The sequence below is a fragment of the Perca flavescens genome, chromosome 18, assembly GCF_004354835.1.
Source record: "Perca flavescens isolate YP-PL-M2 chromosome 18, PFLA_1.0, whole genome shotgun sequence".
NCBI classification, from domain to species: Eukaryota; Metazoa; Chordata; class Actinopteri; order Perciformes; family Percidae; genus Perca; species Perca flavescens.
Genome location: NC_041348.1, coordinates 1,014,332 through 1,041,281, shown reverse-complemented (window position 1 = coordinate 1,041,281; position 26,950 = coordinate 1,014,332). Strand labels below are relative to the sequence as shown.

The window sequence follows — 26,950 nt, the reverse complement described above, 5'->3', positions numbered from 1 at the left end:
AGACAAGAAAAAGAAAAGAATTCTCCGGAGTTGGCGGAGACCCTGTAACAACGCAGTATGTAATAAAACATCAAAATGTAATACATTTATACTCTTATGTAATAACACCCGCATTATGTAATAATCTGCCGCATTTTGCAATACAAACCCTGAAAACAATATTTAATACATTTAGTGACATGTATTGACAAATGAAAGGATACTAATCTACTGAAGAAATTGTACAGTATATTTTTAAAATCATTTTGAGTCACCATTATTTACGCTACAATTCATTAAATAAACATGAAAGTGATTGGTTGTTTATAACATAATGCATCATATTACATTTTCATAAAAAAAGTGCAACCCCCCCGCATTTTTACATTTTTATTACACAATTCATGACATTTTGACATTTTATTACATAATGCGTTGTTAATACATAATATGTATAATTCAGAAAAGGACGGTTTATTGTTATTCACTCCTGAAGATATTAAAGAGTTCACATAAATAAGTGTATCATTAAATTGATACTGGCTTTTTAAAGAATAATCCATGAACATGTAAGAATGCGCAATAAAGCAGATGGAGGTTACTTTCTGCGTCTGATTGGCTTCTCCCCCTCTTAAAGAGTGTTCCTTTAAGTGCTGTAAGTAGGAGTAAGCTTGCTGCTTGATTAATGTCTTATTTTTCATATTGTGTGTACTTATGAGTTAGCTTTCAAAGCACTCTCGAAGGTTAGGGTTATCAGAACTTTGGAGGATGGACCCATTTCCAGCACTTCGACTGAACATGACCTGGATTACGTTTTGCTATAAGAATCCTCTTCCCAAGTGTTTGTTTTCTCTTCCTTTCCGGAATGCTTCATAGTTGTAGAATTGGCAGAGGTTTTTTTTGCGTTGTGTAACACAGCCGTGCGTTGCTGTTGCAGGGTGTGTGGGGGATTTTCTTTGGGTCTGTGAGCATTACTCACTGGTGCTTTGTGAGATGAAAGAATCCAGGGAGATTGACAGCTTGGCTTTTTTTTCCGTCTTTCATTGTCTCATCAGCATACTGTCTCCTGCAGTGAGGAAAACTAATTATGTCTTCAACCCCCTGCTTCACCCCCCACCTCCTCCTCTTTTATTCAGATCATCACACTTGGAAATCATAATGAGTTTGTGGCAGACCACTTTGGCTTTGGAGAAAGGAAAAGGGGAAAAAATCCAGAAAGTCCATTTGCCTCCACTCAAACAAGCTGCTGGCAATTATGGACAACCTTCTGACCCTAAAAAGCTGTTGTCTCACATTCTTTCAGGACCTTACCAAGACTAGTTAAGTCCTGCACACCTGCTAGCTTCCTCGGCTGTACACCTACTGCTACAGTCTATATCCACGACGTTTCATTTCACTGATTGTTCCGGTGCCGCCGGAAATTCCAACTCCGGTGGATTTGTGAGGACTATGGTTAACTGCTCCTCAGATCTCTGCAGGGTAAATCCAGAAAGCTAGCTAGACTATCTGTCCAATCTGAGTTTTCTGTTGCACGACTAAAACTACTTTTGAACGTACAGATGTCCCACCAAAACAAGCACCGCCCAAGATGATTGTGATTGGTTTAAAGAAATGCCAATAAACCAGAGCACGTTTGTCTCCCATCCAGGAATGCTGTGTGGACTAGCCAGACCTTCCTCTGCGGCGCTGTGGAGGAAGCTCTGGCTATGCGAGACTACTATTGCTTACCAAAACCTTATTGTTATCAAAGCAACAGCCAATAGCCATCTGGTATGCATGCTTTTAATTATTTGGTATAAAACAACAGTAAAATGATTGTGGCAGCAGAGGATCAGAAAGGGCGGTGGTATCGGCTGTGGAGCAGATGGGCTTCACATCTGGGCTGGAGGAAGTTAGTGAGGGCGGGAGGGATGCTGTGACAAGGGAACACGGCCGAGAGCTTCTGCAAAGTCTCCGGGCCCCTTTGTATCGGACCGTCTCCCTCCCCCGTCTGTCCTCTCTGCTCGTTCGGCTGCATCTTTGGACAGCTGGGACAAAGACTCAGGGAGGTGTTTGGCTCTGACTGACTGAAAATGATTGGCCATTTAACCTTGGGATTTCAAAGATTGTTGATGAAATGCAAGAGTACAGCTCATTTTAGCTGGAAATAGATCAATTACCTTAAGAGAAACAGCACACGTTGGGAAAAATACGTGTTTCAGGAAACATAATATTTGTTTGTATTGCTTAGAGAAAAAAATTGTAACCTTGGATACTTTTCCAATTTGACATCTCAGCAGTTTGTGATGTTATGAGTTGCTTTGTAAGTTAATATTATGAGGACACTATTTTCCCTAACCTGCCTTTGTCTACTTTCACCTTACTCCGCGACCGACTACATTTCCCAGAATACCATTGAAGTCTATGATCTTTTATGTACACAGTCCTGTTCCTTGACATTTTTTTTGCTGTTTCCAGAATCTTAATTTTTCACGTTAAATCTTGTAGCTGCTTGGCTTGGTTTCATGCACATGCATTTATTCTCCCTTGTGGGGCTTTAGCAGAAAGATGGGAGGGACTGAGAAGTTGTCGATGTTCAAATTTTTGTCCAACCCTACCTGCAGCACCATATAAAGTAACATTTTCAATGCAGGACTTTTACTTGTAACAGAGTATATTCACAGTGTGGTATTAGTACTTTTACTTAAGAAAGGGATCTGAATACTTCTTCCGTGCATCATATAAAGGAGCTGCAGGGGCACTGGTAGGTGCTCTCTTCAACAGTGGATGGAAGGTAAAAAACCTATTCAGCTGTTCCAAAAAACGCACACATATGATATTATACAATATGTGGGCTCTATTTTAATGCTGGCTGTTATTTTCAGCGATTTTCTTCCATTACACTTTGTGGAAGTGAGCAGCCAGTGTCTACTGCATGTTGTCGAGGGTTGAGACTGAGGGGAGCCGTTGGTCTCTGAGAGCTGTGCGCGGAAACGTATCCTCCGAAGAAAGATTACATCGAAATGAAACTTGGAAGAGCTTGCATCCTTGGAGACCCAGCTAATTAAATTTGTAAATTCCTCCCAAATCATCTCCCTATCACGCTGGTGGCTGGCCGTCCAACGCCAAAAAGTATGTCACAATGTGTTAAGACGGGTATGCTTTGGCAAGTAGACGTTTAGATGAGAGATGCAGTTAGAGGCCTGCTGGGGAGCCCTGTGTTTTCAGCAGGTTTGGATTTTTATAAAAAATAAACACTCCTCTAGTGCTCTAGTGAAGAGAGATAATCACTTATTAATGTCATGATGTTACTTGATTTTGTCTACTATGCAAAATCCAATTACATGTAGCTTGCCAGATTCGGTGATTTAATGCATTGACTGGCTCTATTTCAGCTGGATGGGCTTGTTAATCTGACATGTTACAGATAACATCCTCAGCTTTCTGACTGGAATTAAATCCCAGTTGATAACACAAGATGGATTTACTCTGGAAGTCCGAGTGTGCAGCGTCCAACAGCCACTGGAGGCGAGTGCATACTGTAAAGTCAATGCCCCCCACCACACACACACACACACACACACACACACACACACACACACACACACACAAAGCATATGCATGGCGTGCTGCAGGAAGGGCAGACTTCGCTGCCAACTTGCTTTTTGTTATTTTGTCACCTCAGGATAACTGAAGGTAGCTTGCTTTAAATTGTGTGAACGTGTTTGACATTTGCATTAAAATAACTCACCGCTGTCCAATTAACTGGTGACAAAGTGGATTGGAGATACGCTAAGTAAACACACCGGACGTCTGACACAAAGAGGCAAAAGCCAGCGTCTGTCATTGTTCCCGGGGTAATTGGGATGGGGTTTTGGGAGAATCTCAGCACCCTGAAAAGCAACCTCTTGCCCAGGCCCTCCCACCAAGTCGTAAGCCTTGTCTCCCTCGCCGCCTATCAGACAGAAATCACCAATTACAGTAGTGGCAAATCCTGCAACCAATACACAAAAGCTGGCAATGATGTGAAACCTTGCCGGGCTTAATCAGGATGTCGGGCTTCATCTCTCAATTTGTGAGCCCTTTGTTACTCACTTTGGTACGCAACTTTAAGCTGCTTTGGCCCAATTTCACATGGGGCTGTTATCCTATTTGGACTTAGTTAGGAGAGAAACCGTCTGCGTATACTCTCCGCCATTAACTCGTAAGAATCATGTGAAACTTTGACATTTTTGTGTCTTATCCTTTAAAAACTCCTTTTTCCACAAATTGCAAGTTTTGTCAGATGACAGTAAAACAGCTGTCAACGTATTTGGGGGCTTAAAGTTAAGATGAAATTATTTTGGAAAAGTAAGGTTAGGGTGGGTTAGTGAGGTCAGGGTTCCATTTTTATTAAAAAACAATAAGAAACACTGTGGTTTCTTCTACATTCCATATGTCTACACATGTGTGTGAGTGTGTGCGTGTGCGTGTGTGTGTGTGTTGGGGGGGGCTGTTTCCAGCTTGACCTTGTAAATTCCGACTGCCGAGTACAAATGGAAAGCACTATCAGCCTGATGTACTGACAAACCAACATACAGTATGAGTTGTGTTTGTGCCTGTTTGTGCTGCACACTGCTGGTGGTCCTCTTCTAGTAGGGAATCTGCATCACAAACAACCAGCAACCCCCCACCCCCCACCCCACCCCCTGCTGCTGCTTTCTGAGCCTGAATCCACACAGCTCTCTGTAGGCTGTAGGCAGCCTGGCTGTATAGATATGAATGGTCCCACCAACTATTCTTGAGTTTAATAATGGATTAAGGCAATTCAGACGGATTTACAAAAGGACAGGCTTTTTTAATTGTCCCTGTGTGACAAATGGCAGTTGCGTTAGGCCAGGCCATTGAAGGAGACAACACAATATGTTAAAGGCTTTGACTGCTGATTATTTCCATGCGGAGGCTGAGAATTTATTTGACCAGAGCCTTGGTATGTACAACGGGGGGGGGGAAATTAAGAAATAGCTTTTTATGTCTTCTCCGTAAAGCACCACTTTGACAGCTGCACCTGCTTCTTTTCCCCTCTTGAAGAAAATAAAAATATGATTCCCAGCTAAAGAAAAAACACAGTTAAGTACAGATTGAGCTTTTTTTTCTTTCTGTCTGACCAATCTGCAAACTTTAATCAGTCTGCCGACTTCAAGAAGGTACAGTTCTTTCCAAAGGCTTCTTTCTTACCCAGCAGGGAGAGCGATTCATCTGCTCAGCGGGCTGCTTTTATGTTCCCTGCTTCTGTCCATTAAAGCAGCTCTCCATACGCTCCCCACAAAGCCATGAAACAGGCAAAAATGAGAAAACATTAAATTGCTAATAGAGCTGTTACAAAAACTACCTTTCTGGATTGCTTAATGCCACAAAGTGCCACCTTGAGCACTGGGTGTATTATGTTGCTCAGGCCATAGTAGTGTTTTTGAAATCCTTCTCAATATCACTGTTATTTTCTCCCCAGCTTCACTGATGATCTCTGACATCTCATTAGACTAGTCTGTTATTCCTATTACCCGCACCAAGGCAAAGTGATCACGGTGGATATTGTGAAGTAAATTTTCTGTAAGCAGCCAAAGAAGAAAAGAGTCATTATCAAGTCCAATATATAGTTGGCAGCGAAACAGAGACACTTTGTCGGATGGAGAAAGGAGCTATGAGATTTTTTCCCAAGATACATTTTCAAGGCTAATAATAATGACATCATTATAATGATAGTGAGCCAGGGCTCAGACTATTGGAGAGGGAAGCTTTGTTCACACATACTGCCAGACAGCCAATAACAGAAAATAACTAAAATATTCAAAGAAGCTGTTTTCTAAAGACATGAATTTAAACATAAGCTTTAAAAGGAAACTGCCATGCTCAGATACTCAAGCTCTAAAGTCCAATACATCACTGAATATATTCTACCATGAGACATTGGAATTCATTTTTTGGATGTTCACAGTTTTTCCTCAAGCCTGCCTTGAGTAAGTGATCTCCTACGTTTTCCAGACCCTTGGACATCTCACGGTGTGGTTTGTGAACTTGTTGCTGTCAGATGAGGGTTTAATGCACAAGGGCAGAGAGCAACAGTGAAAGTCACAACCCTAACTGAAATAGTCTGCAAGGGATTCTGTTCTGCTTTAGTCTAATTCAATGATTTTTCACTTCCGGGATTGTTCAGGTGCTGCCGGAAATTCTGCCGGATGTCCATCCCCCTTGCGTTCTAAACTCCGGTAGATTTGTGAGGACTATGGTTAACTGCTCCTCAGATCTCTGCAGGGTAAATCCAGACAGCTAGCTAGACTATCTGTCCAATCGGAGTTTTCTGTTGCACGACTAATGGTGTAGACACATATAGCCGACGGCCGACCGTTGACAGAAAACCCCGTCGATATGATCAGTCGCGTCCCCGAGGTCCAAAAAACTGCCACAGAACAGACCAAAAAGACGAGAGGAGACGAGACGTAATACATCTCTATAACAGCAGGCGGCGCTACGCTGTAATGTTGCCCAAGAAATGAAAACCAGCAGCTGATTGGACGAACGCGTCACATGGGTTTGTTCTCTCCGGAAATTCAGACCTGGACTGTCATGGCGGCCGTTCAGAATACGATCTCATATTGTACTAAAATAGTTCACTGAAACATGTTTCTGAAAACATTTTAAGAGAGAAATAGGCCATGCAGTTGCTGAATCTGTCTTCATTTCAGATCAACAAAGGTCAGTTTAAAAGATTTTCATCAGATTTTGAGAGACTCTAGTCACCTCATTCCGCTCGTCATTTCCGGGTGAGTCCCGACTTCCCTGCCGCCGACCAAACATGTCAGGTCGGCCAAAATGAACGCCGACAGCCCCCCAGACGGACGACGAACCGGGGCACACCGAACAGATTTGAGTCACTGACCTCGCCAGACTGTCCCACAGCCGATAATCGGCCTGATGTGTCCCGGCCCTAAAACTACTTTTGAACATACACATGTTCCACCAATACAAGTTCTTTCCTGAGGCTATTTTTCAGAGACACCGTGGCTCTGTGCGGAGCTTAGCACCTCCCAAGACGATTGTGATTGGTTTAAAGAAATGCCAATAAACCAGAGCACGTTTTTCTCCCATCCCGGAATGCTGTGTGGACTAGCCAGACCCTCCTCCGCAGCGCTGTTGAGGAAGGTCTGGCAATGTGAGACTAGGTCTGCTTGTGTGCCTGGAGAGTGTGCTACCTCTGCCTCCTCTGATTGGATATCTCCCTCTGTGCCAGGCACAGTGGCACTCTGGTCATTCCTGAAGCCTGGCATCATTATTATCCTCTTCCCCCAGAAAAGAATGGGAAAGCGGATTTGTGCCTCTGCTCTCTGTGGGAGCCCTGTTGTTTATCTAGCAGGTGTTACAGCATTGCTGGGCGTCTCTCCATGCAGTGAATCTGACTCTGTGCTCGGTGGTGGTGGTGGGGGGGGGGGGTGTGTAGGTGGGACAAAGGACAGTGGACGTGCCTTTGTAGGGGAGAGGGAGCCGGGGGCCGATTCGTGCCGAGTTCAGCCGGGGAACCTGAGAGCTGGCTTTGTCTCTACGAGCCGCCGATCACTCAGCACAGTTTCAGTTGAAAACTGTTGGGAGGCTTAGAGGGCAGGCTGTGTTGTCCCGAGTCTGGGAATAATCAGCTCTTGTTAGACTCTGCTGCTCTTTGGCTCCGCAAACAGCTTTTACGTGACACATGATAGCAAATAATATTTATGAATTTGATCTAAACAGATTGTTAAAAGCAGCAAGTTGTGGCAAACCAACTCTGAAATTGTTTTGAAAGCATGATATATATGTATATATATATAATTGTTTTTTTTAAATCACACAATATCCATGAATCCCACAGAGATTGAATCACTGCTTGTCTCTGTCTGTGCTTAGCAGTCATTAATCTTAATCCGTTAGCTGCTTCCATAGATTAACAGAACATAAAGAGGGAGGTCAATAACTGACAGGCTCAACACTTTCTACACAGTGATACACTCGAGCCATCGTCACTAGAAAGTGTTCCTCCAGGACAAATGTGTTTGCCATGTGTCTTTGTCGAGTGCAAAGCGACACGCCCAGTCGTAAGCGTGCGTGCGCTGCCGTCTGGTTCCCTTCACGTCCTGTCATTTAGCTTTTTGTCTGCACATAAAGAAGACATCAAGTGAGCTCATAGCAGACAGATGAGTGATAGAAAAGCTCACCGCTGATGACAGACACAAAAAAGCCAATCCCCAAAACTACAGTCAGCTACTAAGCAGGCTTTTGTGCAATCTTTTTTTTTTTCTTCTTCTCCCACATGCCGTCTGGCTGGAGGCCTGTCTGCAGTGTCTGGCTGGGAGGGTGGGGGGGTTACTCATCACGAGCACGGTTGCCAGCATCAGGTCGTCCCCTTGATTACAGGCTGCTGCTGAGTCAGCTGGGCGTTCCGGTCTTATCCCTTATCACCAGGTGCATTTACTCTGGCTATGCAGCGCTTCCATTTCCTGCACATGCACTTGGTTGACTCAAACTAAGTGTTCAGAGTTCTGTACTTCCCAGTCATCATCAACCTCAAGTTTCTGTCTTCTCAGGCAGAATTAGGTATTGTGAGCTTTGAAGCAGGCATTTATTGGATCCATGTGGCATTTGTAAAAAAAAAATTAGTCTGTATCGACAACGTTTCATTTCTGGGATTGCTCAGGTGCTTCCAAAAATTCCGCCGGATGTCCTGTCTCCTTAATCTTTCTTCTCGTGTTAGCGTTCTAACCTCCGGTGGATTTGTGAGGACTATGGTTAACTGCTCCTCAGATCTCTGCAGGGTAAATCCAGACAGCTAGCTAGACTATCTGTCCAATCGGAGTTTTCTGTTGAACGACTAAAACTACTTTTGAACATACACATGTTCCACCAAAACCAGTTCCTTCCTGAGACTATTTAGCAGAGGCACCGTGGCTCCGTCCGGAGCTTAGCACCGCTCAAGACGATTGTGATTGGTTTAAAAAAAAAAAGGCAATAAACCAGAGCAAGATTTTCTCCCATCCCGGAATGCTGTGTGGACTAGCCAGACCTTCCTCCGCTGCGCTGTGGAGGAAGGTCTGGACATGCGACACTGGTAAAAACCTGTATACCTGTGTGAATGTGACCTAAGCATTATTACCTTTATCATAGAGACATCAGAATGACAGCAGGAGTCACTGTGAATAACACATTTGTTCCTCTGTTGATCAACTAATGGATTAAATTACTGATTGTTCCATATATGGCATCTTGTTTGCGGTTTGTATTTTGAAACTAATTTGCACTAGTATTGTGCACTATTTTAACACACTATCACCTAATTATTAAGCGCCCGGGTTAGTTGCCCACTTTACCTGGTTGGTAATCCAGCCTTGGCTTTACCGTTTGATGTCTTGATTATCATTTTATACACTTTTTTTCCCAAATATTTAGCTTAACGTATTTGGTATCTTTGGAAAATTTGAGATCTCCACTAAAATTTAAACTAATGTTTTGTAGGTTTGAACAAAGCTTGACCGCACAGTGTGAGTGTGTACTGAGGGGTCAGTGGGGTTAAGAGGTTGTAGTCTCCAAGCGGTTTCCTTTCCCCCTAAAATGAGATGTGTTTGCACTCTTGCTGATTTATCCCACTTTCTGTGCGGCGGGTTTGTTTTCTGTCCTCTTGCAAAATGAAATATGAAAACACCAGCCCAGTGCTGAAAAAAAACAATCTTGAAATGTGTGGCTGTCACTTCATCTGGCAGACACTTGTTGACAGAGTCAAGGTGCTCAGCATGGGAGTACATTGTGCTCCTTACACAACTGTCCACAGCAGTCTGAGCGGGGTCATTCTCAGTGCTTGTCTGACTAGTATCAGTCTCAGATCTTATTTAACTGCATGGTGTCTTGGAGAGCTGCAGTCCTGGTCTGGATGTGTTGGCAATCAGCAGTGTTTTGGACTAGAGTTCAGAGGCGGCTGGAGGGGCCGTGGATATGATTTCCCTGGGATGGAGCCTGCCCAGGACTGTGATTAAAGGGCATTTGAGCACTGATTAATATGATCATCATCCTGATGACCGAGGTATTTCTATAATAAATGGCTGTTTATGATGCCAGCCCTCAGCGATCATATGGCCCCGCATTCTGCAAAATGTCGGCATTTAATTCAATGTGAAATTTGAATAGTTCTTTTGCCGGATGCCAAAAATTAGATGTATCTGCCGATAATAAGGGGAAGGAGAGCAGTGTTAGGAGCAGCTGCCTCTGTGTGACGCCACAGATAAATGTGACTATAGGGGTTGAAACCTCAAAACAATAGCAGTGCCTCAAGATTCTGACCCCGGTGTGCCGCAGCACAGTGCATTTTGTGAATTATCTCACTTATCAATTCCGTAGAGCTCAGATGTCCAATCAGGCTTTCAGATTGCAGCGCAGGGCCCTCAGGCTGTGCTTTGACATTTAAGGGAAGCAAAGTGGTGGAAGGCTGTTTGGCTGCTTAGCAGCTTCTGTAAATATCCACAGTCACCGCGCCGGGCTCTCGCCGTAATCGCCGCTGTGCCTTTTCACTCCACAGTCTTTGTTTTATTAAGATAAATGATAAAGCCACTGCGTATGCAAACTCATATCTCTGCTTTGCCGGGTCATGTATTTGAAAAGACAAAGCCAAGCGTGTACATTATAACAAGTACCAGTGCTTTCATTTCTCATCTGGCCCATGTCTGTTTGTTCCGCAGTGTATTCTCTGTGGCAGTCCATGTGCTGAGCCGGAGCTACATAGCATCATTATAACACAGCTCAGCATCAAAAGGGATATGGGCAAGAATGGTGTGTTTTTATGACTTCATCAGACTGTCTGGGCAATGCATTGTGCAGATCTCTGGAGATTCAGCAATTAAGGATGAGGATATCAGGCTGTGCGTCATGCAGCCAGGCAGTTCTCGGGGATTTACTCAGATTAAGTGGGTTCAGATGGGAAACGGTCTGTGAACGAAACCCAAGGTTTATTTACAAGCTCGCAGAGCTCTTCTTCTGTTTCTGTCGTTTGTTTCCAGCGACCTCCCTGAAACATGCCTGCATCTCAAAGCGTTTAGCTCCGTCTCACCGCGCCGCCTCACCTCACCGTACATCCAGCAGACACATGCTGGCCTGCTGTGTATTCTCACTATAATTATGATTGCCAGAATAAGTCAACAAATGTTCTTATTTGGCAGCCATGGGTCATTTATCACACAACAACTGGGGCCTGTGTTTCTTATGTCAACGCTTAAGCATTTTAAATCCAGAGGCTCAGATTGATATCTGTGGTAAATAAAAGCTGCAGTATATTTCATTTATGTTCCATATCATTGTCCTTTGAGTCACATTGCTATTTCCCATCTGTCCGGCTAACCACCATGCCTTTCTCAAACATGAACCGGTTGCTGCGAGACAGATGAGAAAATTACAATTCACACCTGGCGTTATTAAAATACATCTCAGCTGATTGCTTATGATCATATTTGCTTCATTGCTCATATTTTATGTTATAATTGGGAAACTGGGAAAAGAGGAAACCTACATTTGAAATTGGCAATAAAGCTGGAGAAGAGTTTGGCCGTGGCTTTGCTACATGAGTCCCTGTGCACCTCAGAATTTGACTCTAGCCTCCGAAGCCTTTTGCATTGTCTCTCACATTAGCTCCTCCCTTTCTAGCACTGGAAATATACTTTGAACTGTCCTCGCCACTAGAGGACCCCACTGTCAAAGTTGTCCTTTGAGGATATTAATCATTTGACGACATTTGCAGACTGTCAGATAATTTGCTGTACTGTCTTTAGAAGGGTTGGGCATCGTTTGGATTTTAACAATTGTGATTCCAACTCCGATTCTTCCTTTTGATTCAATGGTGATTTACAGTTTTACCGAGCTTCTTCAACATAAAATAAAGCCAACCTTAACAGCGCTGCCTACTGTGCTACTGCAACACAAGACGCGCCTGGAAAGTCGCTACGGAAACCAAAACTTGGGCAAGTTAAATTTGGAACCGACGATTGAAATGGTTCCAAGTTGAAACAGGTTCTCGATGACCTATCCTAGTCTTTAGCTAGGTAGCTATCCTTTTAATATACAGTACATCTACCAGAACATGCCGCTATGTTGTGAGATACATTGATATATAATTGATACAGATATGTCTGTGTCAATGTAGGTTGATAAGTAACAAGAAATTGCAGCACAGAAATGCCAAAGTTATTTTTAAGATCATTTAGACAGTGTCGTTATAATGCTGGTAGGTTTATTTAAAAACTGCTTGAGTAAATATCTCGGTCACCATTATTTTTCATTCATCAAATTTATTTCATCAAAAACATTTGATTGTTTAGGTTTTCATTTGAAAAAGGAATATGGTTTTAATTGTGATATTAAAAAGACATTCACAGAGATAGAAGATTTCCTTCATGTTGCTTCCTGCACTGAGACGTTGCATCTGGTGAAAAAGACTTCAAAGTGTTCTTTAAATAGTAAGTCTATTTTTTGTGAGAATCTGAAAAAGGCCAAAGCGTATAGCCTTACATCTTGTCAGTGTGTTTGTGGTGCACTCACACCCGTTTGTGCACCTGTCCATTTGTGAAAGGATCCCCTGGAGACGCATTTCAGTGCCCAGTGTGAACAGGGCCATTACTTCAACATTACTGCTGTATGATTATGTAAATGTCGGCTACGGTACAATTGAGTCGAGATGACTCTATTCTTGCCCTACATGAGGGAAACTAAATATGGCGATTGCAGACTCCATTCTAGCTGTAGAAATCAGGGCGTGTGCTCCGAGTGGCTGATGATAGGCTGCCAGCCCTGCTCCTTAATTTGGACAACGACACAGGAAAGCGAAGTGCTTCTTCAATAAGCGGGGTCCCTGCTGGCTTGACAATTATGTAACAAAGATCAACGACCAATGATTTCTGCATCTGTTACACTACAGAATGGCATTTTGATATTATACGAGAACTAGTGGCGTGGAACACCACTGCGGCTTGGAATGAACTCCTTGTCAGGAGGCATTGGAGGGGCAATCATGCACAGTGCGCCTTGTGTGTGCATGTCAGTGTAGCATGAATGCAATTTCCCCCCACTGACCTTCTGCTGTGATTCTGATTCCTGGCTTCACAGTAACACACAGGCCTATACTTGTTAGGTGCTGTTAGGTGTGGGCGATGCACTCAGCAAATCACACACCAAAAAACATTTATTTGCATGAGCGCAGGGAGAATTCAAGGAGGGATTCTATTAGCTGAAGAAGAAACTCTCATTGACATCTAATGCATTTCCTCTCTGGCCAAACACATCCCACCATCACTTGATCAGCATGGGACGATTACACTTAAGGAAAAAAAAAAGCTAGAGGCTAAAAGAATTGGATTGAATACCTCTCTGTTGATCCAAAGAATTGATGTGAATATATGGTAGTAGGGTGCTTGAACTGGGAAATAATGAGGGGAAATGTGATGGCTGTGTTGAGCTGTCAGTGCTGAAAACAGAAATGTATTAATAATCATCACATTACCTCTGGAGCTGTCAGCACTATAGAACATGAAAGACCCAGCCTAGGTCTCCTTCAAATCAAACCCAGCTAATTGCTTTCAACAGAGCCGCCTTTGACCCCCCCTGCATGGTCACTAAAGGTGTCCCTGCCTCGCCCGGCATTGTTATGCAGCGAGCACTCCACTCTGTCCTCTGCCAGGCTCTTTAAAACTCTATTTTCAAACACACTTTTTTCAAGGGTATTTCATGCAGCTCTACCTGAAGAGTTGGCGGTGAATAGGAATTGTGAGGCTATCAACATGTTCCAGAGATGATAACGTTAGCCTGTGATGGGAGAACCTCCACGCTGCAGCTATGTCTGCCCTAGTCTCGCATTGCCGGACCTTCCTCCACAGCGCTGCGGAGGAAGGTCTGGTTAGTTCACACAGCATTCCTGGATGGGAGAAAAACGTGCTCTAGTTTATTGGTATTTCTTTAAACCAATCACAATCGTCAGCACTTAGCGCCGGACTACGGAATGATGGTGCCTCTGCAAAATATCTTCGGGAACTTGTTTTGGTGGAACATGTATACGTTCAAAAGTAGTTTTAGTCGTGCAACAGAAAACTCTGATTGGACAGATAGTCTAGCTAGCTGTCTGGATTTACCCTGCAGAGATCTGAGGAGCAGTTAACCATAGTCCTCATAATGCCACCGGCGAGACGCTGGCTCTGTCGCCCAACAGCCAGAAACTTGTCACACCAATTTTGATAGTTCCCCTTACATTCATCAGAGCCGTGCTCTTATTATTGTCCCCCACCCTTTACTATGTGAGTCACAGAGCGTGCACCGAGTGCGTACGGGGAATTTTTAATCCAAGAAAAGTCAGTGATTGGTTGAATGGCCTTCAGAGCTGAGCTGCAAGCTAGTTTCAATCTGGCCAAGCTCAACAGACAGGTGGAGAGTAGCTGGGGGGAGATAACACACACACACACACACACACACACACACACACACACACACACACACACAATCAAACTATCCCCACTAGTAGAGTAGAACTGCAAAGAATAATCGATTAGTTGTCAACTGTCACTGTAAATTAATCGCCAAATATTTTGATAATCGATTAATCGGTTTGAGTCATTTTTTATGAAAATAAGTAACAAATTCTCTGATCCCAGCTTGTAACTGTAAATGTGAATATTGTTCTAGTGTCTTCTCTCCTCTGGGACAGTAAACTGAATATCTTTGAGTTGTGGACAAAACAAGACACTTGAGGACGTCATCTTGGGCTTTTTGGGAAACACTGATCCACATTTTTCAGCATTTTCTGACATTTTTGAGACCAAAACAACTAATCCATTCATCCAGGAAATAACAAGACATAATACATTTGCTTTTAAATCCAGCGTCCCACCTACAATTCTTAACTCATGCAAGCAGTTTCTCTCAGCCTGAGTGAAGGTTTTATTTTCAGCTGTGTGGTTTTTGATTTAACCATGAACACAATTTAACTGCCTAGGGTTGACCTTAAAGGAGAATCCCACCAATGTTACACATAAAAAGTCTGTTTGTTAGTCTTCTGTGGCGCGGCTTTGTCGAGTCTTTTCAAATCTGAGAAAATAACCCCTGATGATGTCATCAGGATTACCTCGGCTCAGGCTACAATAAACAGAAAGCCTGCGTTACAAACGCTTAATTTAGCAGGAAGTCTAACAAACAATTCTGTTGGTTGCATAATGGCAAATGGATCCACAAGTTTTGGAACTGGCCCCACATTCTGGGAAATATTTGTGTATTAACATTGGTAAGACAGAAATTGTTTGGTAGAACGTGATTCACAGTTGTATTTTTATTTTTTTATATTTCGAAATGCAGAAATTGTGCTCCGGCAACTTTTGTCGGCCACGGAGGTTGGTTTTGGGAGATGTTAGAAGTCCACGTTGGCATTTTATTCCGATGTTTGGTGCTTTTCCCCCCACATTTTGGGCTTTTTTATGATGTTTTTGTTGGTTTTTACTAATTGAGCCGCTTTGAACGAGAACATTTAATACAGGCCTAACAGAAAATTATTGTATTTTAACTGTAGCTACGCACAAAATTGCCATTTTGTAATTACTTGTAATTAAAGTCCGGGTAATGAGCTGCCAGTACTTTTTCTGTTATTTTACGGATTTATTTGTTAGAGTGCATGCTATGGACTAAAAGTCACGCCATCCCAAGCGCAGCCTCTTTCTGCTCTGTTATGGGAGTCACAACATCAAGTAGAAGTAATCTTGATGATGTCATACCTCGTTAGTGTCAACCCAGCCAAGCCAAACTGTCGCCAGGCTTTTGTTTCACAGGCCGCTGGAGATGATGTGTTAAAAAGGCTTCAGTCCAACCACCAGACTCCCCTGAACCATAAATACTCTGCAGTGATGAAAGAAGAAACTAAATAGTACAGTACTGTACAGTGTTAAATGCATCAATCACTGTCAACGTGTGAAATACTTGATAGGATGGAGAGCAGAGCGAAGCAGGATTTTAAGTACGTTAACATAGAATCTTGAAATTAAAACTATACAGCCGTAGGATGATGACTAGTGAATACTTTTAATAATGTATCAAATTAGTTTTTATCTAGGATATAGTGTCAGTTGTTATGCAAAACAGTACAGTCACACATTTTGTTTCTACTGTTAGAACTGAAGGGATGCCCAAAGGATTCTTTTTTTATTATTATTATTTTCTCAGGGAGACATTATAATCTCCTGTTCAAATTAAAACCCTGTTATAAACCTTTAAAACTCTATTAAAACGCCAGCGATCTTGTGCACCTCAACAATGATGGTGCTGTTGGTGTTAAGATACACGATGGCATCTTGAAAACGGCAGTAATTAATATTTTATATATAGAGTTTATAGCACTGCTACGCTCCATGAGGCAAGCACGCAGGCAGAGAAAGACGCTTATGTAATGAACTACCTCCGCTCTGCTTATCGCCTCGCAGTTGAAAGACGGCTGAGTGAGAGAAGAGGATATTAAAAAACTGTCTAATGTATTCATAAGATATTCAAATGCAGAGCACGGTAGTGACTGGCTTCTGGATCAGTTAGCTTACAGGAGAATATGTTCGGGGTCAGTAACACATTTTCTAATATTGCAAAATGAATGCACAAATGCTTTCCCAAACAGTCCCTTTCAGACCAGCATAACAATTACACAATGTCCCGCCGTGCTCAGCCCACAGGTATGTTAAAAGTCTGAGAGTGGATGACTGGTCGTGGTCTCCATGATATCAAGTCAGTCAGCGCCGCCTGCATGATCCGCGGGGGAGACAGAGACGGCTAGAGGGGCAGGTTTTTCTTAGAATTAATGCTCAAATCTGGTCTTCAATTCACAGCCCCGAGAAATTGAGAATGACTGCTTTTTCCAATCTGAAAAAATCACCTTCCTGGAATGATCACCTTTTAGCCTGTAGAACTAACACTGCTCACAGATCTCATGATCTCTGTGGAAACACAGGGCCCAGCTCTCTGCCCCCCGTGGCGGGGTAAGGGAGTGACGGATGGGGCGGAGCTGAGCTGAGTCATTGCTACTACAGCCGTGGGGCCAAAGGGGGGTAAATGGGGCAGATCTGCTCCCTGAGCCTGCGTCACACTCTGGAGGGGGAAGAAACTGTGTGGGAAAGTAGCTCATCATGCTGCGCGCTGGCTCTGTGGCTCAGGAAATATCCCCGCTGCCACTTGAAACCCATGGATCTCTGACAATTATATGGTTTTTAGAAATGAAGATTTACTTCCTCTGTCAGCAAGAGCCATCCTTAACTTCTGTAGTCCTCTACTTAATTAGTAGAAGGGTACAAACAACTCATATGCACATGTTCATGTATAACATTTCAAACTTTTATTTATTTTATTTATTTATTAAAAGGCTGAAGCAGTTAGAGAAAGCCCAGGTAACATGGACCAGAGTTAAATTTGGTCTATGGCAGGATGCAATCCAGTGTTTTTGGAGTGTGCCCTGGGCCGGAGGTTTGAGATCCTGGTCTGACCAAAGACACGGCCGAGTTGCATCATGGGAAGTGTAGGATCAAGCATGTTCAGGGCTTAACCCATAATTAAAAGTCAGGATATCTCCGGATATGTAAAAAGCCAACTATGGTCCTGGGGTTGGATTTGAGACAACAGAAAGTTGCACCATGGGAAGTGTGGTGGAATCCAGCCTTTTTGGCGCTGTGGCCATACCAAGGAGTGAAAGTGAGAATATGTCCAATATCTCAGAATATTCAAAGCCACATATGGCCCCAGGGTCAGTAGTTTGAGACACCTCAGCCCCAACAAAACGTATCAAAACTTTATTTACCTTTCGTTTTATTACCATGAGTTTAAATCCACGCTGCTGCTGATTGGGTATCACCTCTGACACACCAGGGAAAACACACCTGAAAGCTTGTTGCACATCGTTTCACAGTTCACCATTTCAAGTAAACGTATCGTTCAGCCCAGAATGGTGCACACTGTTTTGAGATTGAACATGCCCCTGGCCTCCCTTGGTTTGAACACACTACACAGTTGCATCATGGGAAGGGCAGAATTCAGTGTTTTTGAAGCTTGCACCATTCTATGGACTCAAAGTCAGGATTTCTCCGCTGCGTCAATTTTGTCTCTTGTGAGTCCTCCAACATTATGGAACCTGAATACTAACTTGCTGGAGTGTGCCTTTAACTTTATAGTATGTTGTAATATCATTTCACGCTGTATCATTTCTAGCCGTAAGAGTCTGGATCCCCGTTCAATCCGTCATTTGATTCCGGTGTTGCATTTTTAAACATCACTCACACAAAGATAATAAGTTATTTTTAATTTATGTTGCAGCGAATTTAGTCACAAATAAAGACATATCAAAGATAAAACCACTCCCTCAGTTCAGGTCATAAGCATAGACACAGACAACTGGGCCGATAGAAAACTAAATGTATCCATTTGTTGGAGAGTCCAAGAGTTCCTCACAGTGTAGATATCTTTCCTGCAGTTGTGTTTCTCTGCACATGCAGGTCTAGAAAAAGACATCTTCAGGGGATGAAAGCAAATATCAGATTAAAGCAGTAAACAAAGCATCATTTAGTGCCCATAATGCCAAACCAGATTTAGGAATGAGGAGGAGAAAGATCCATATTTCAGGGCCTCCGCCGCCGCTGCCGCCGCCGCTGCCGCCGCCGCTGCCGCCTGGATGGGGGCAGAGAAAGCAGCCAAATTGGATGAAGTTAAGCTGCACTAACTGCTTGTTGTGACTCGGCAGAGAAAACTCAATCGTCCCTTTGACCTTCTGAGTGTGCTGAGAAAGGATACATTGTTCCTGTGTTTTGGGTGGATTATGAGGGAACATGTCACAACAGCGGGTTTTTGACAAGGTCTTGGGTGTCCGCTGTCGTGCACATTGCTGTCGGGAATGCCGATGAGGCCTAATGAGGTTTTAATCCAGCCGTAGTCATTAGTGGTGGGTCATCCTAAAACAATCACGGGTCAGGCTGCATTAAGGCTACAGAGGTCTGCTCCCACTGGGTCACTGAGCATGGCTCAGACACGTCAGCAGATCCTGCCGGGCCAGGGAAACACGCTCCGCCTCTTGTTGGTTGTTGTTCAGAACCAAAAAATATAGAGTATCTCTGTCACATGAGTCATGGTTGAGAAGGGCTGGGTACCGAATTCAATACTTTTTAGGCACTGATTGAATTACCTCTAAGGTATCGAGTATTGAAAAATGCCTCGTCATTCAATACAGAAATTCCAATACCTAAGGAATAAATCTCATCAGAGTCAGTGAGCCAATCAGCATGCAGCATGCTTCTACCAAGATCTAATAATGTCTGTGATTGGCTGTCTAACGTTACACGTCATAGAGACATGCGGTAGAAACTCTACGTTACACAGAGCTGGAAAATATATAAAAAGATTTGTGCTGTAATGTGTGATGTTGTCATTGGTATTGCAAAAAGTATTGTTTAGGAACCGGTATCCAAGTCACGGTATCGGTATCTGTACCGTGACTTGGATACCGGTTCCTAAATAATACTTTTATTTTTTTGGACGATACCCAGCCCTATGTTTGAGACTGTACAATTTGCAGATTTTGGCACACTGCACTACCAAATATGTATGTCAGTAGAGAAATGCATTTGTAAATTGCTCACAATGAGATGATCAACTACATTCATATCATACTGTAATTTAAGAATTCACATCTCTGGTGTAAATTTACAAGCGTTCACCTTCCCCCCACCCCCATGAAATAGAAACCAAAGAACCGTTTCTGACAAGTGGCTTTAACTTTGGAGTTCTTGTCTTCCCCAGGACGCCTTTTCAAACTTGCTAAGACGTGTTAATTAATATGATTCGCCCCAAGTGCAGCATGAGTCATCAAGATTTCACAGCTTGTTTACAGAAAGGATTTTGGGCTGTTTAGAGTGCAGATAGGCAATTTTGTTTTTCTTCTTTTGAAAGTATCATCTCCTTGGGGTGAGATTTAGTAACCCAAAAAGCTTTCCCTCTTATTTTTCTCACTGGGGTCTTTAAGGAAAGTGCAGTGAAAATGATGGTGGTTATAATCAAGGTGATGATGATGTAGAGTAATGGACATGGACCAGAAGCAGACGCCTCAGCTGCAGAAGTCGTAGCAGCAGTGACACACTGCAGAAATCTCTCTCAAAGAAGAGAGAAGTATGCCAGTGCAATAGGAATATTTGACCCGGTTTCTAATCAGAATCAACCTGTTTCAAGAACATTCTAGGACAATGGAGTGAATGTGATCAAACAAGAAAAAAACAAGTCAATCTCTGCACTAAAATCAAGAAGTATAAACCTTAATCTTAGATAATGATTTAAAAAAAAACATTGGAACTGTTCCGTTATTTTTTTTCAGTCATTTTAAAGGGAACTACGTGTACAGACCCACAACATGGGATTCAACAAGCCAATCAGATTTGGCTCGCCTTTCTTTATCACATGCAACCTCATTAGAATACCCCACCCAATCTGAGTATCTCCCCCCACAGCGTGAGAAATACCTTTTCAAAGGTGTGCCATATTGCTCCCAGAGCAGACTGGGCTTTTCGGGAGGGGGGGGCTTAAAGAGACAGGCGTTACAGACAGAGGTTGGAACCACGTATATTCAGAGAGTATGAGAAAGAAAAACAATAGTTTTGAACATTAAACCATGTAAACATGTTCTAGAGGAAACGTATACTAAATATAAAGTATAAACCAAAAGAAGCCTGATATGTCTCCTATAAGGAAATATAAATAAAATAATAAAATAATATCTATAAGCTGCACAGATAGATATTTTTGTATTACCAATACATGAAACGACAGTCTATTCTGAAAGGGGTCACTAGGACTGAGGAACCTAGAGTTTCAGGTGTCACTTTGACCATTTTGGTTCAGTTTTACCGCTCTAAAAAAAAAATCTATGAATGCAGTTTTAACCGTTGATGTGAGAACCTTTGTCTTCCCATTAAATTACATTTATAAATCTTTGTTTTGTCTTGTCTTTGCATGTACCTGTAGATGCAGTAGCAGTGTTTACAGGAGTAGTTGAATGAAGTATATAGTATTATATAGTAATATTACAGTTGTCTGCTGTAGCATTGTAGTGTTACAGTCAATGCTGGAGCTGGATGCTGAGACATTACAGGGCACCAATGTAGGCTTGAGTTCCAACTACAGGTTGTTAGCATCCATTACCTTTGGGTATTGACAACTAACAAAATACTGTAGAACTGTGTGTATGTGTTTAGCTAATCTGAATGCGGCAGCAGTAAATCCAGGCAACCAGACACTTAAAATGAGTCATGCAAAGAGAAAGAGTCAGAGATAATTGCTGTGTAAAATACTGGTGTCAGAAGGTTACAGGTACAGCCCTCTCCCTCTCAGTAGTTCTGTCATCAGGGAGAGTAAGTGCCTGCTTGTTCTGCTGGAAAATGCTGGAATGAATTGAACTGAATTGTCATTCATAATTGAGATGTTGCAATTTCCCACTGGCCGGGGTAACGCTATCTTCCGCTGTTTGTACTGCAAATTGGAAATTCGATCCTAAGGTGTAAACATTTGGTATATTAGTGGGCTGGCTAGGGCTGCTGAGTGTTCGTGGGTTGTAAAATACTGACGTTTGGTCATTGTCTCTCAGTGTCGGACGCAGACGCAAAAATCACCTTTTAGCGTCTGTACGGGACGCACCGGGCAGAGCAGCAGCTCGACCGTCGCGCTGTAAGATGACGTAGTATTACGAGAGACAACGGTAGAGAGTAGTTTTAAAGACCGAGAATCTGCGTAAGATGGCAGGTTGGGGGGGTGGATGGGTCAAACAACACAGGACTTTCACCTAGGACACCGGGCTTCATGTCCCGTTCTTGTCACGCGTGTCACTGAAACGTACATTTTGTAACCCCACCCACCATCTTTTCCTAAACCTAACTGTCCCGTTCTTGTGTTGCATGTCAGTTAAATGTATGTCCCGAGCCAGAGCATCAAAAAGAGTGACGCCAAGAGTCCCGACCAAGCATGTCTAAATATGACGCCAAAGGGCTTAATGCGAGTACCGAGAGTGTCAAAAAGTGACGCCAAGAGTCCCGACGCAGAGCATCTGAATACTGTATGTACAAACGCCAAAGGCACCTGACCAAGCGTCACTGGGAGTGAGAATGTGTTGTATTTTACGAGGTGGGAGTGAGAACGGTTTGTTGGTGGGGGAGTCGTGTGGCTGGTTTGTGGCCGGCTGTATGCGTGTGCGTGCAGAGAGGCTTTGCCCTGCGCTTATTGACGTGCTCTTGTCTCAACAGCTCCGTCCCAGGTCAGCGAGGTCATCAAGGAGAAAGTGCAGCAGCGCAGCATCCAGCTGTCCTGGCAGGAGCCCCAGCAACCCAACGGCGTCATCACAGAATATGAAATCAAATACTACGAAAAGGTAGGTTTGTTTGTGTCCTTGTCTCTTTCTGAAACCCCCGTCCCCTCCATCTCTCACTTCACATTCACTTTTGCCGACTCTTGGTTTTCTATTCTATCTGCATGCTGCTGTGAGTGGAATTCACAAGATTCTGCAAGTACCTTCTTTGTCTCATAATTGCAATAATAAATGAGATGCTCATAAGATTTTAATCAGGCTGCAGTCCTTACAGCCGCCCCCACGCACATGTTAGCACACACACACCGTCCACGCCATTTGTTACTGTTATCTGCTTTCCCCTTCCACATAGATTACACCGCTGCTGCTTTCCTCCTGTGTTTCAAGTCTGAACACATCAGCTTTTTACAGCAAGGTTTAATGGAGCGAATTCAAGCCAGCAAATCAAAGGCAGGGTAGCAGAGCTCTGATGCCAGTCCTGCTGGCCACAGCCTCTCGCAAACACTGACGAATCAGTCTCCTATGTCACGTACTGTGGCTGTGGTCTGCCCAGCTGTAAAAGTGGAAAATTGGAAACAACAACTACAGCCCTAACAGACCCTGACATTCCATTTGGGCTGTCGCCGAGCAAAACATTTACAGATCAACAACAAAGTACACAACGCGTACAGCCTGTGCATCCAGATAGATTATTTGATGAAGAAGATATTTCCTATGTGTTGATGTTGTCTATATGGCAGGCTGCCTAATGGTTAGATCACAATCTCAATTAAAATGAGAGATTTTCTGTTCTGTACAATTGGTGTGATATCAGCATAAAGCCTCATAAGAAAAATGTTTAGCAGCGTTTTAATTATTCTTTGATTTTGTAAATTCTCAAATGAAAGCCGGTATTAAAAAAGGGGGTGGGATAAGCTGTACTATGGCTTAGTTAGGTGATATGGTACTTTCAGCATAAGGCACATTTTCACAGCACTAAGTTTATTTTCTATTGAGTTGGTATTTTGAACAGAAATATTGATTTCCTACCGTATCAGTTCCATTCGCTTCAACTTTGCCGTTTTGCAATCGCTGTTAAGCCCCTGTCAGTGAATGACTTCAACTGACCTTTAAAGTCTACCATGGAAGGTGGGAACCTGCCCTTTCCCCTTACCCTGAAACATCTGTGCAGGAGCTTTCATTTACAGTAGCTTAACAGCGATTACAAAAGAAAACAGAAACTCAGAGCGTAGTGAGTATGACATGTTCGTTGTACTGATGGAATTTGTGCTGTGGAAATGCACATTACCCTGAATTGATCAAGACAACAGGTGGTCATGGAGGAAGTGTTGAATGCAACAGCAAACTAAAACAGCAGCTGATCAGAAAACAGGGGGAATTATACTGAATAAATGAACTGCTGAGCTAAATCACGTAATAATCCCCTATGTAACACTATTTTACATCGGATAATACTGAATTTTAGTCTGTAAGTATCATCAGGAAAATGTAGTTAAAGTATTAAACCATTGTAGAAAGTGTAAAGGATCCAACTAGTTGTGTGTTTAAAGGTCCCATGACATGGTGCTCTTTGTATGCTTTTATATAGACCTTAGTGGTCCCCTAATACTGTATCTGAAGTCTCTTTTATATAGACCTTAGTGGTCCCCTAATACTGTATCTGAAGTCTCTTTTATATAGACCTTAGTGGTCCTCTAATACTGTATCTGAAGTCTCTTTTATATAGACCTTAGTGGTCCCCTAATACTGTATCTGAAGTCTCTTTTATATAGACCTTAGTGGTCCCCTAATACTGTATCTGAAGTCTCTTTTATATAGACCTTAGTGGTCCCCTAATACTGTATCTGAAGTCTCTTTTATATAGACCTTAGTGGTCCTCTAATACTGTATCTGAAGTCTCTTTTATATAGACCTTAGTGGTCCCCTTAGTGGTCCCCTAATACTGTATCTGAAGTCTCTTTCCCAAAATTCAGCCTTGGTGCAGAATTACAGCCACTAGAGCCAGTCCCACAATGAGCTTTCCTTAGGATGTACCATTTCTGTGTCTGTAGCTATTGAGGAGGAGAGAGGGGGGGGGGGCAAGGTGGAGGGTGGGGGTGTGGCCTTGACCAACTGCCACTTTGCTCGTTTGAAAGCCATGATGTCTCTCTCTCATGGGTGGGCCAAATTCTCTGGGCGGGCAAAGCAGAGAAAGGGGAGGTAACCTTTCCCCTTATGACCTCAAAGGAGAAGATTCCAGATTGGCCCATCTGATCTCATAAAGTGAATTTTTCATGCCATGGGACCTTTAATGGTCTAATTGTGTCAGCGTGACTTGTAGCCGTTATATTGTTGGCTAGTTTACTTTAGAATCAAACATCAGATTTTATAAACTACATGTGTTTTGTGTGCAGGAATTTTAATGTGTAAAGTAACTAGTAACTAAAGCTGTAACAGATGAATGGAGTAGAAGTAGAAAGTGGCATGAAAAGAAAAGACTCAAGTAAAGTACAAGTACCTCAACATTTGTACTAAGGTAAAGTACTTGAGTAAATGTACTCTGCTACATTTCACCACTGAATGGGACTCATAGAAACCCAACTTTCACACAGTTCTTTTATTTCGCCCCCAAAGTGTGTGGTTCATTTATAACTGGAACATGATGAATTTCTGTACAGGATCAGAAGGACCGGGTGTACTCCACGGTGAGGTCAAGGTCCACATCGGCCACAGTGAACAACCTAAAGCCCAGCACGGCCTACGTGTTCCAGATCCGGGCCTTCACCGAGGCCGGCTACGGAACCTACGGCCCCAGACTGGAGATCACCACCAAGGAGGAGACCACAGGTAGGATTTAGAAGAACTACCGCTGCAAGAACACACGCTTCTCAATTACTGCTGCTTTACGTGTGCACCATATGGTTTATGTGTAGTAGGGATGTAAACAAATTAGAACTGCACAATGTATCGTTTTTTTTATCATCATCGCGATCTTCTAATTTGTAAAAACCCTCCACTAGTCACTGTATAGTTTATTTCTCTTTAGTTTTAAGCCCCAACATCCAACCTGCCCACCCAAACACGCCCACACCCACTTTACGTCCAACCTTTATGCATAAAAGGGCACATTAATTACTCATACCACATGCAGAGTGTGTCCTGTTACAAGGTTAGAAGTTGCAGTCCGGTCACTGTGTCCTTGCCCAGCACAGCTTCCTCTGTGACGGCCTGCAAGTGTGTAATATGACTGGCTGAGTGCATCAATTCCTCCCAAAATAGACAATTGGTGAGATATCGAAGCTTGTCTGAGTAACAGATGATTGAATGCGCCCCCTCCCCCCTTCCTCCTCAGACAGGCCACACAAAAATCATTCTCTTTCCAAGTATGTACACGCCGCAGATCCACTTGATTTAAAATGCATGAATTTTTTCCCCTCTCACACGCCACTCGCGTTGAATTTATACGTTGCTACGGCAAGCCATTCTCCGGAGCAATCGGCAGTTTGTCAACGAAAAACACTTTGAGCAGCGTGGGAGCTCTGAATGGGAAACAATCCAACCTGAATGTGTCTTTGTTTGAGATGAAGGGCATCGCCGTCGCCGTCTGGGACTATTAAGCCCACTTTCTGAAACAGTAGAGCCGTGTGTATAAGGACGGCTCAAAAATAGAAGCGTCCCTCCTCCCCTCTCTCAGAGGGAAGGAGAGGGGGGGTTGGGGGGGGGTATCCATCTCCAGCCTCTCATTGGGCTCACTTATGTCCTGCAGATTGTAGAGATGGTTCGATACCATTTTTTCCTTCCAGATACCGTTTCCGATGCCTGAACTTACGTATCGACCATACCGAGTACCGATCTGATACCAGTGTGTCATATCTTTTATTATGTTTTAAAAGCTGTATACTACTATCCCTGTATGGATGTGATATGATTTCTATCATTGTTGTTTGGTCTGGCTCAGGTTAAACTCTTTGTGGAACATGAACAAACTCAAACAATGAATGCCACAGAACTTTCTTGTATTATCCAGTTTGACAGTCAGTCATAACTGAAAAAGAACATAAATAAAACTTCTTAAAATTAGATTTTCTTCAGGGCTACATTGTGTGGTATCAGATGTGCATTACTCCAGTACTTTCTGATACCAATACCAGCGGGGGCGATTCTAGGATCACCTGGAACCCTTTCAACATAGTTTTAGTGGTCTTCTACTGGGATAACTGTGCATTTTAACATAATTGTTGGACCATCATAGTAGGGGAAACACGGAATTATATGTAAGTAGAAAGACACCAACAATTCTGAGACAACGTCCTTAAATGCTGAGCCACAGGGCTATTACTACAAAAAGTCAGGTGGTATTACAAATGCATCCATAACTTTTGAAAAATAGAGATTTATGTGATTTTGACTAATGGCTGACAGGCACTAATCTGAAAATGGCTCAGAATTTGTTTCTGAATGATCTGGTATCTAGATTCTGGGTTGAGTTACACGATGCTGTGATATTTCTAGAGCACAACTCCTTAGCTCACATTAGATTAACACAGACTTTTCTTTTTAGCAATTATTTGTTAGGGGTCCCAGGATCAAGTTTAAGGGTGCTTCAACACCCCTAAAAAAGGACTAAAATCCCCC

General features: G+C 43.0%; 1 protein-coding gene across 5 annotated transcripts in view; it reads left to right on the top strand.

Moving 5' to 3' along the window:
* Nucleotides 1-26,950, top strand: part of epha7 (eph receptor A7) — a 94,235-nt gene that overhangs the window by 46,920 nt on the left and 20,365 nt on the right. For all 5 annotated transcript variants that reach the window (XM_028604777.1, XM_028604775.1, XM_028604774.1 and 2 more), the window contains exons 6-7: nucleotides 22,275-22,399; nucleotides 24,994-25,162. In XM_028604777.1, the coding sequence (XP_028460578.1) occupies nucleotides 22,275-22,399; nucleotides 24,994-25,162 (294 nt within the window). The remainder of the gene's footprint in view (nucleotides 1-22,274; nucleotides 22,400-24,993; nucleotides 25,163-26,950) is intronic.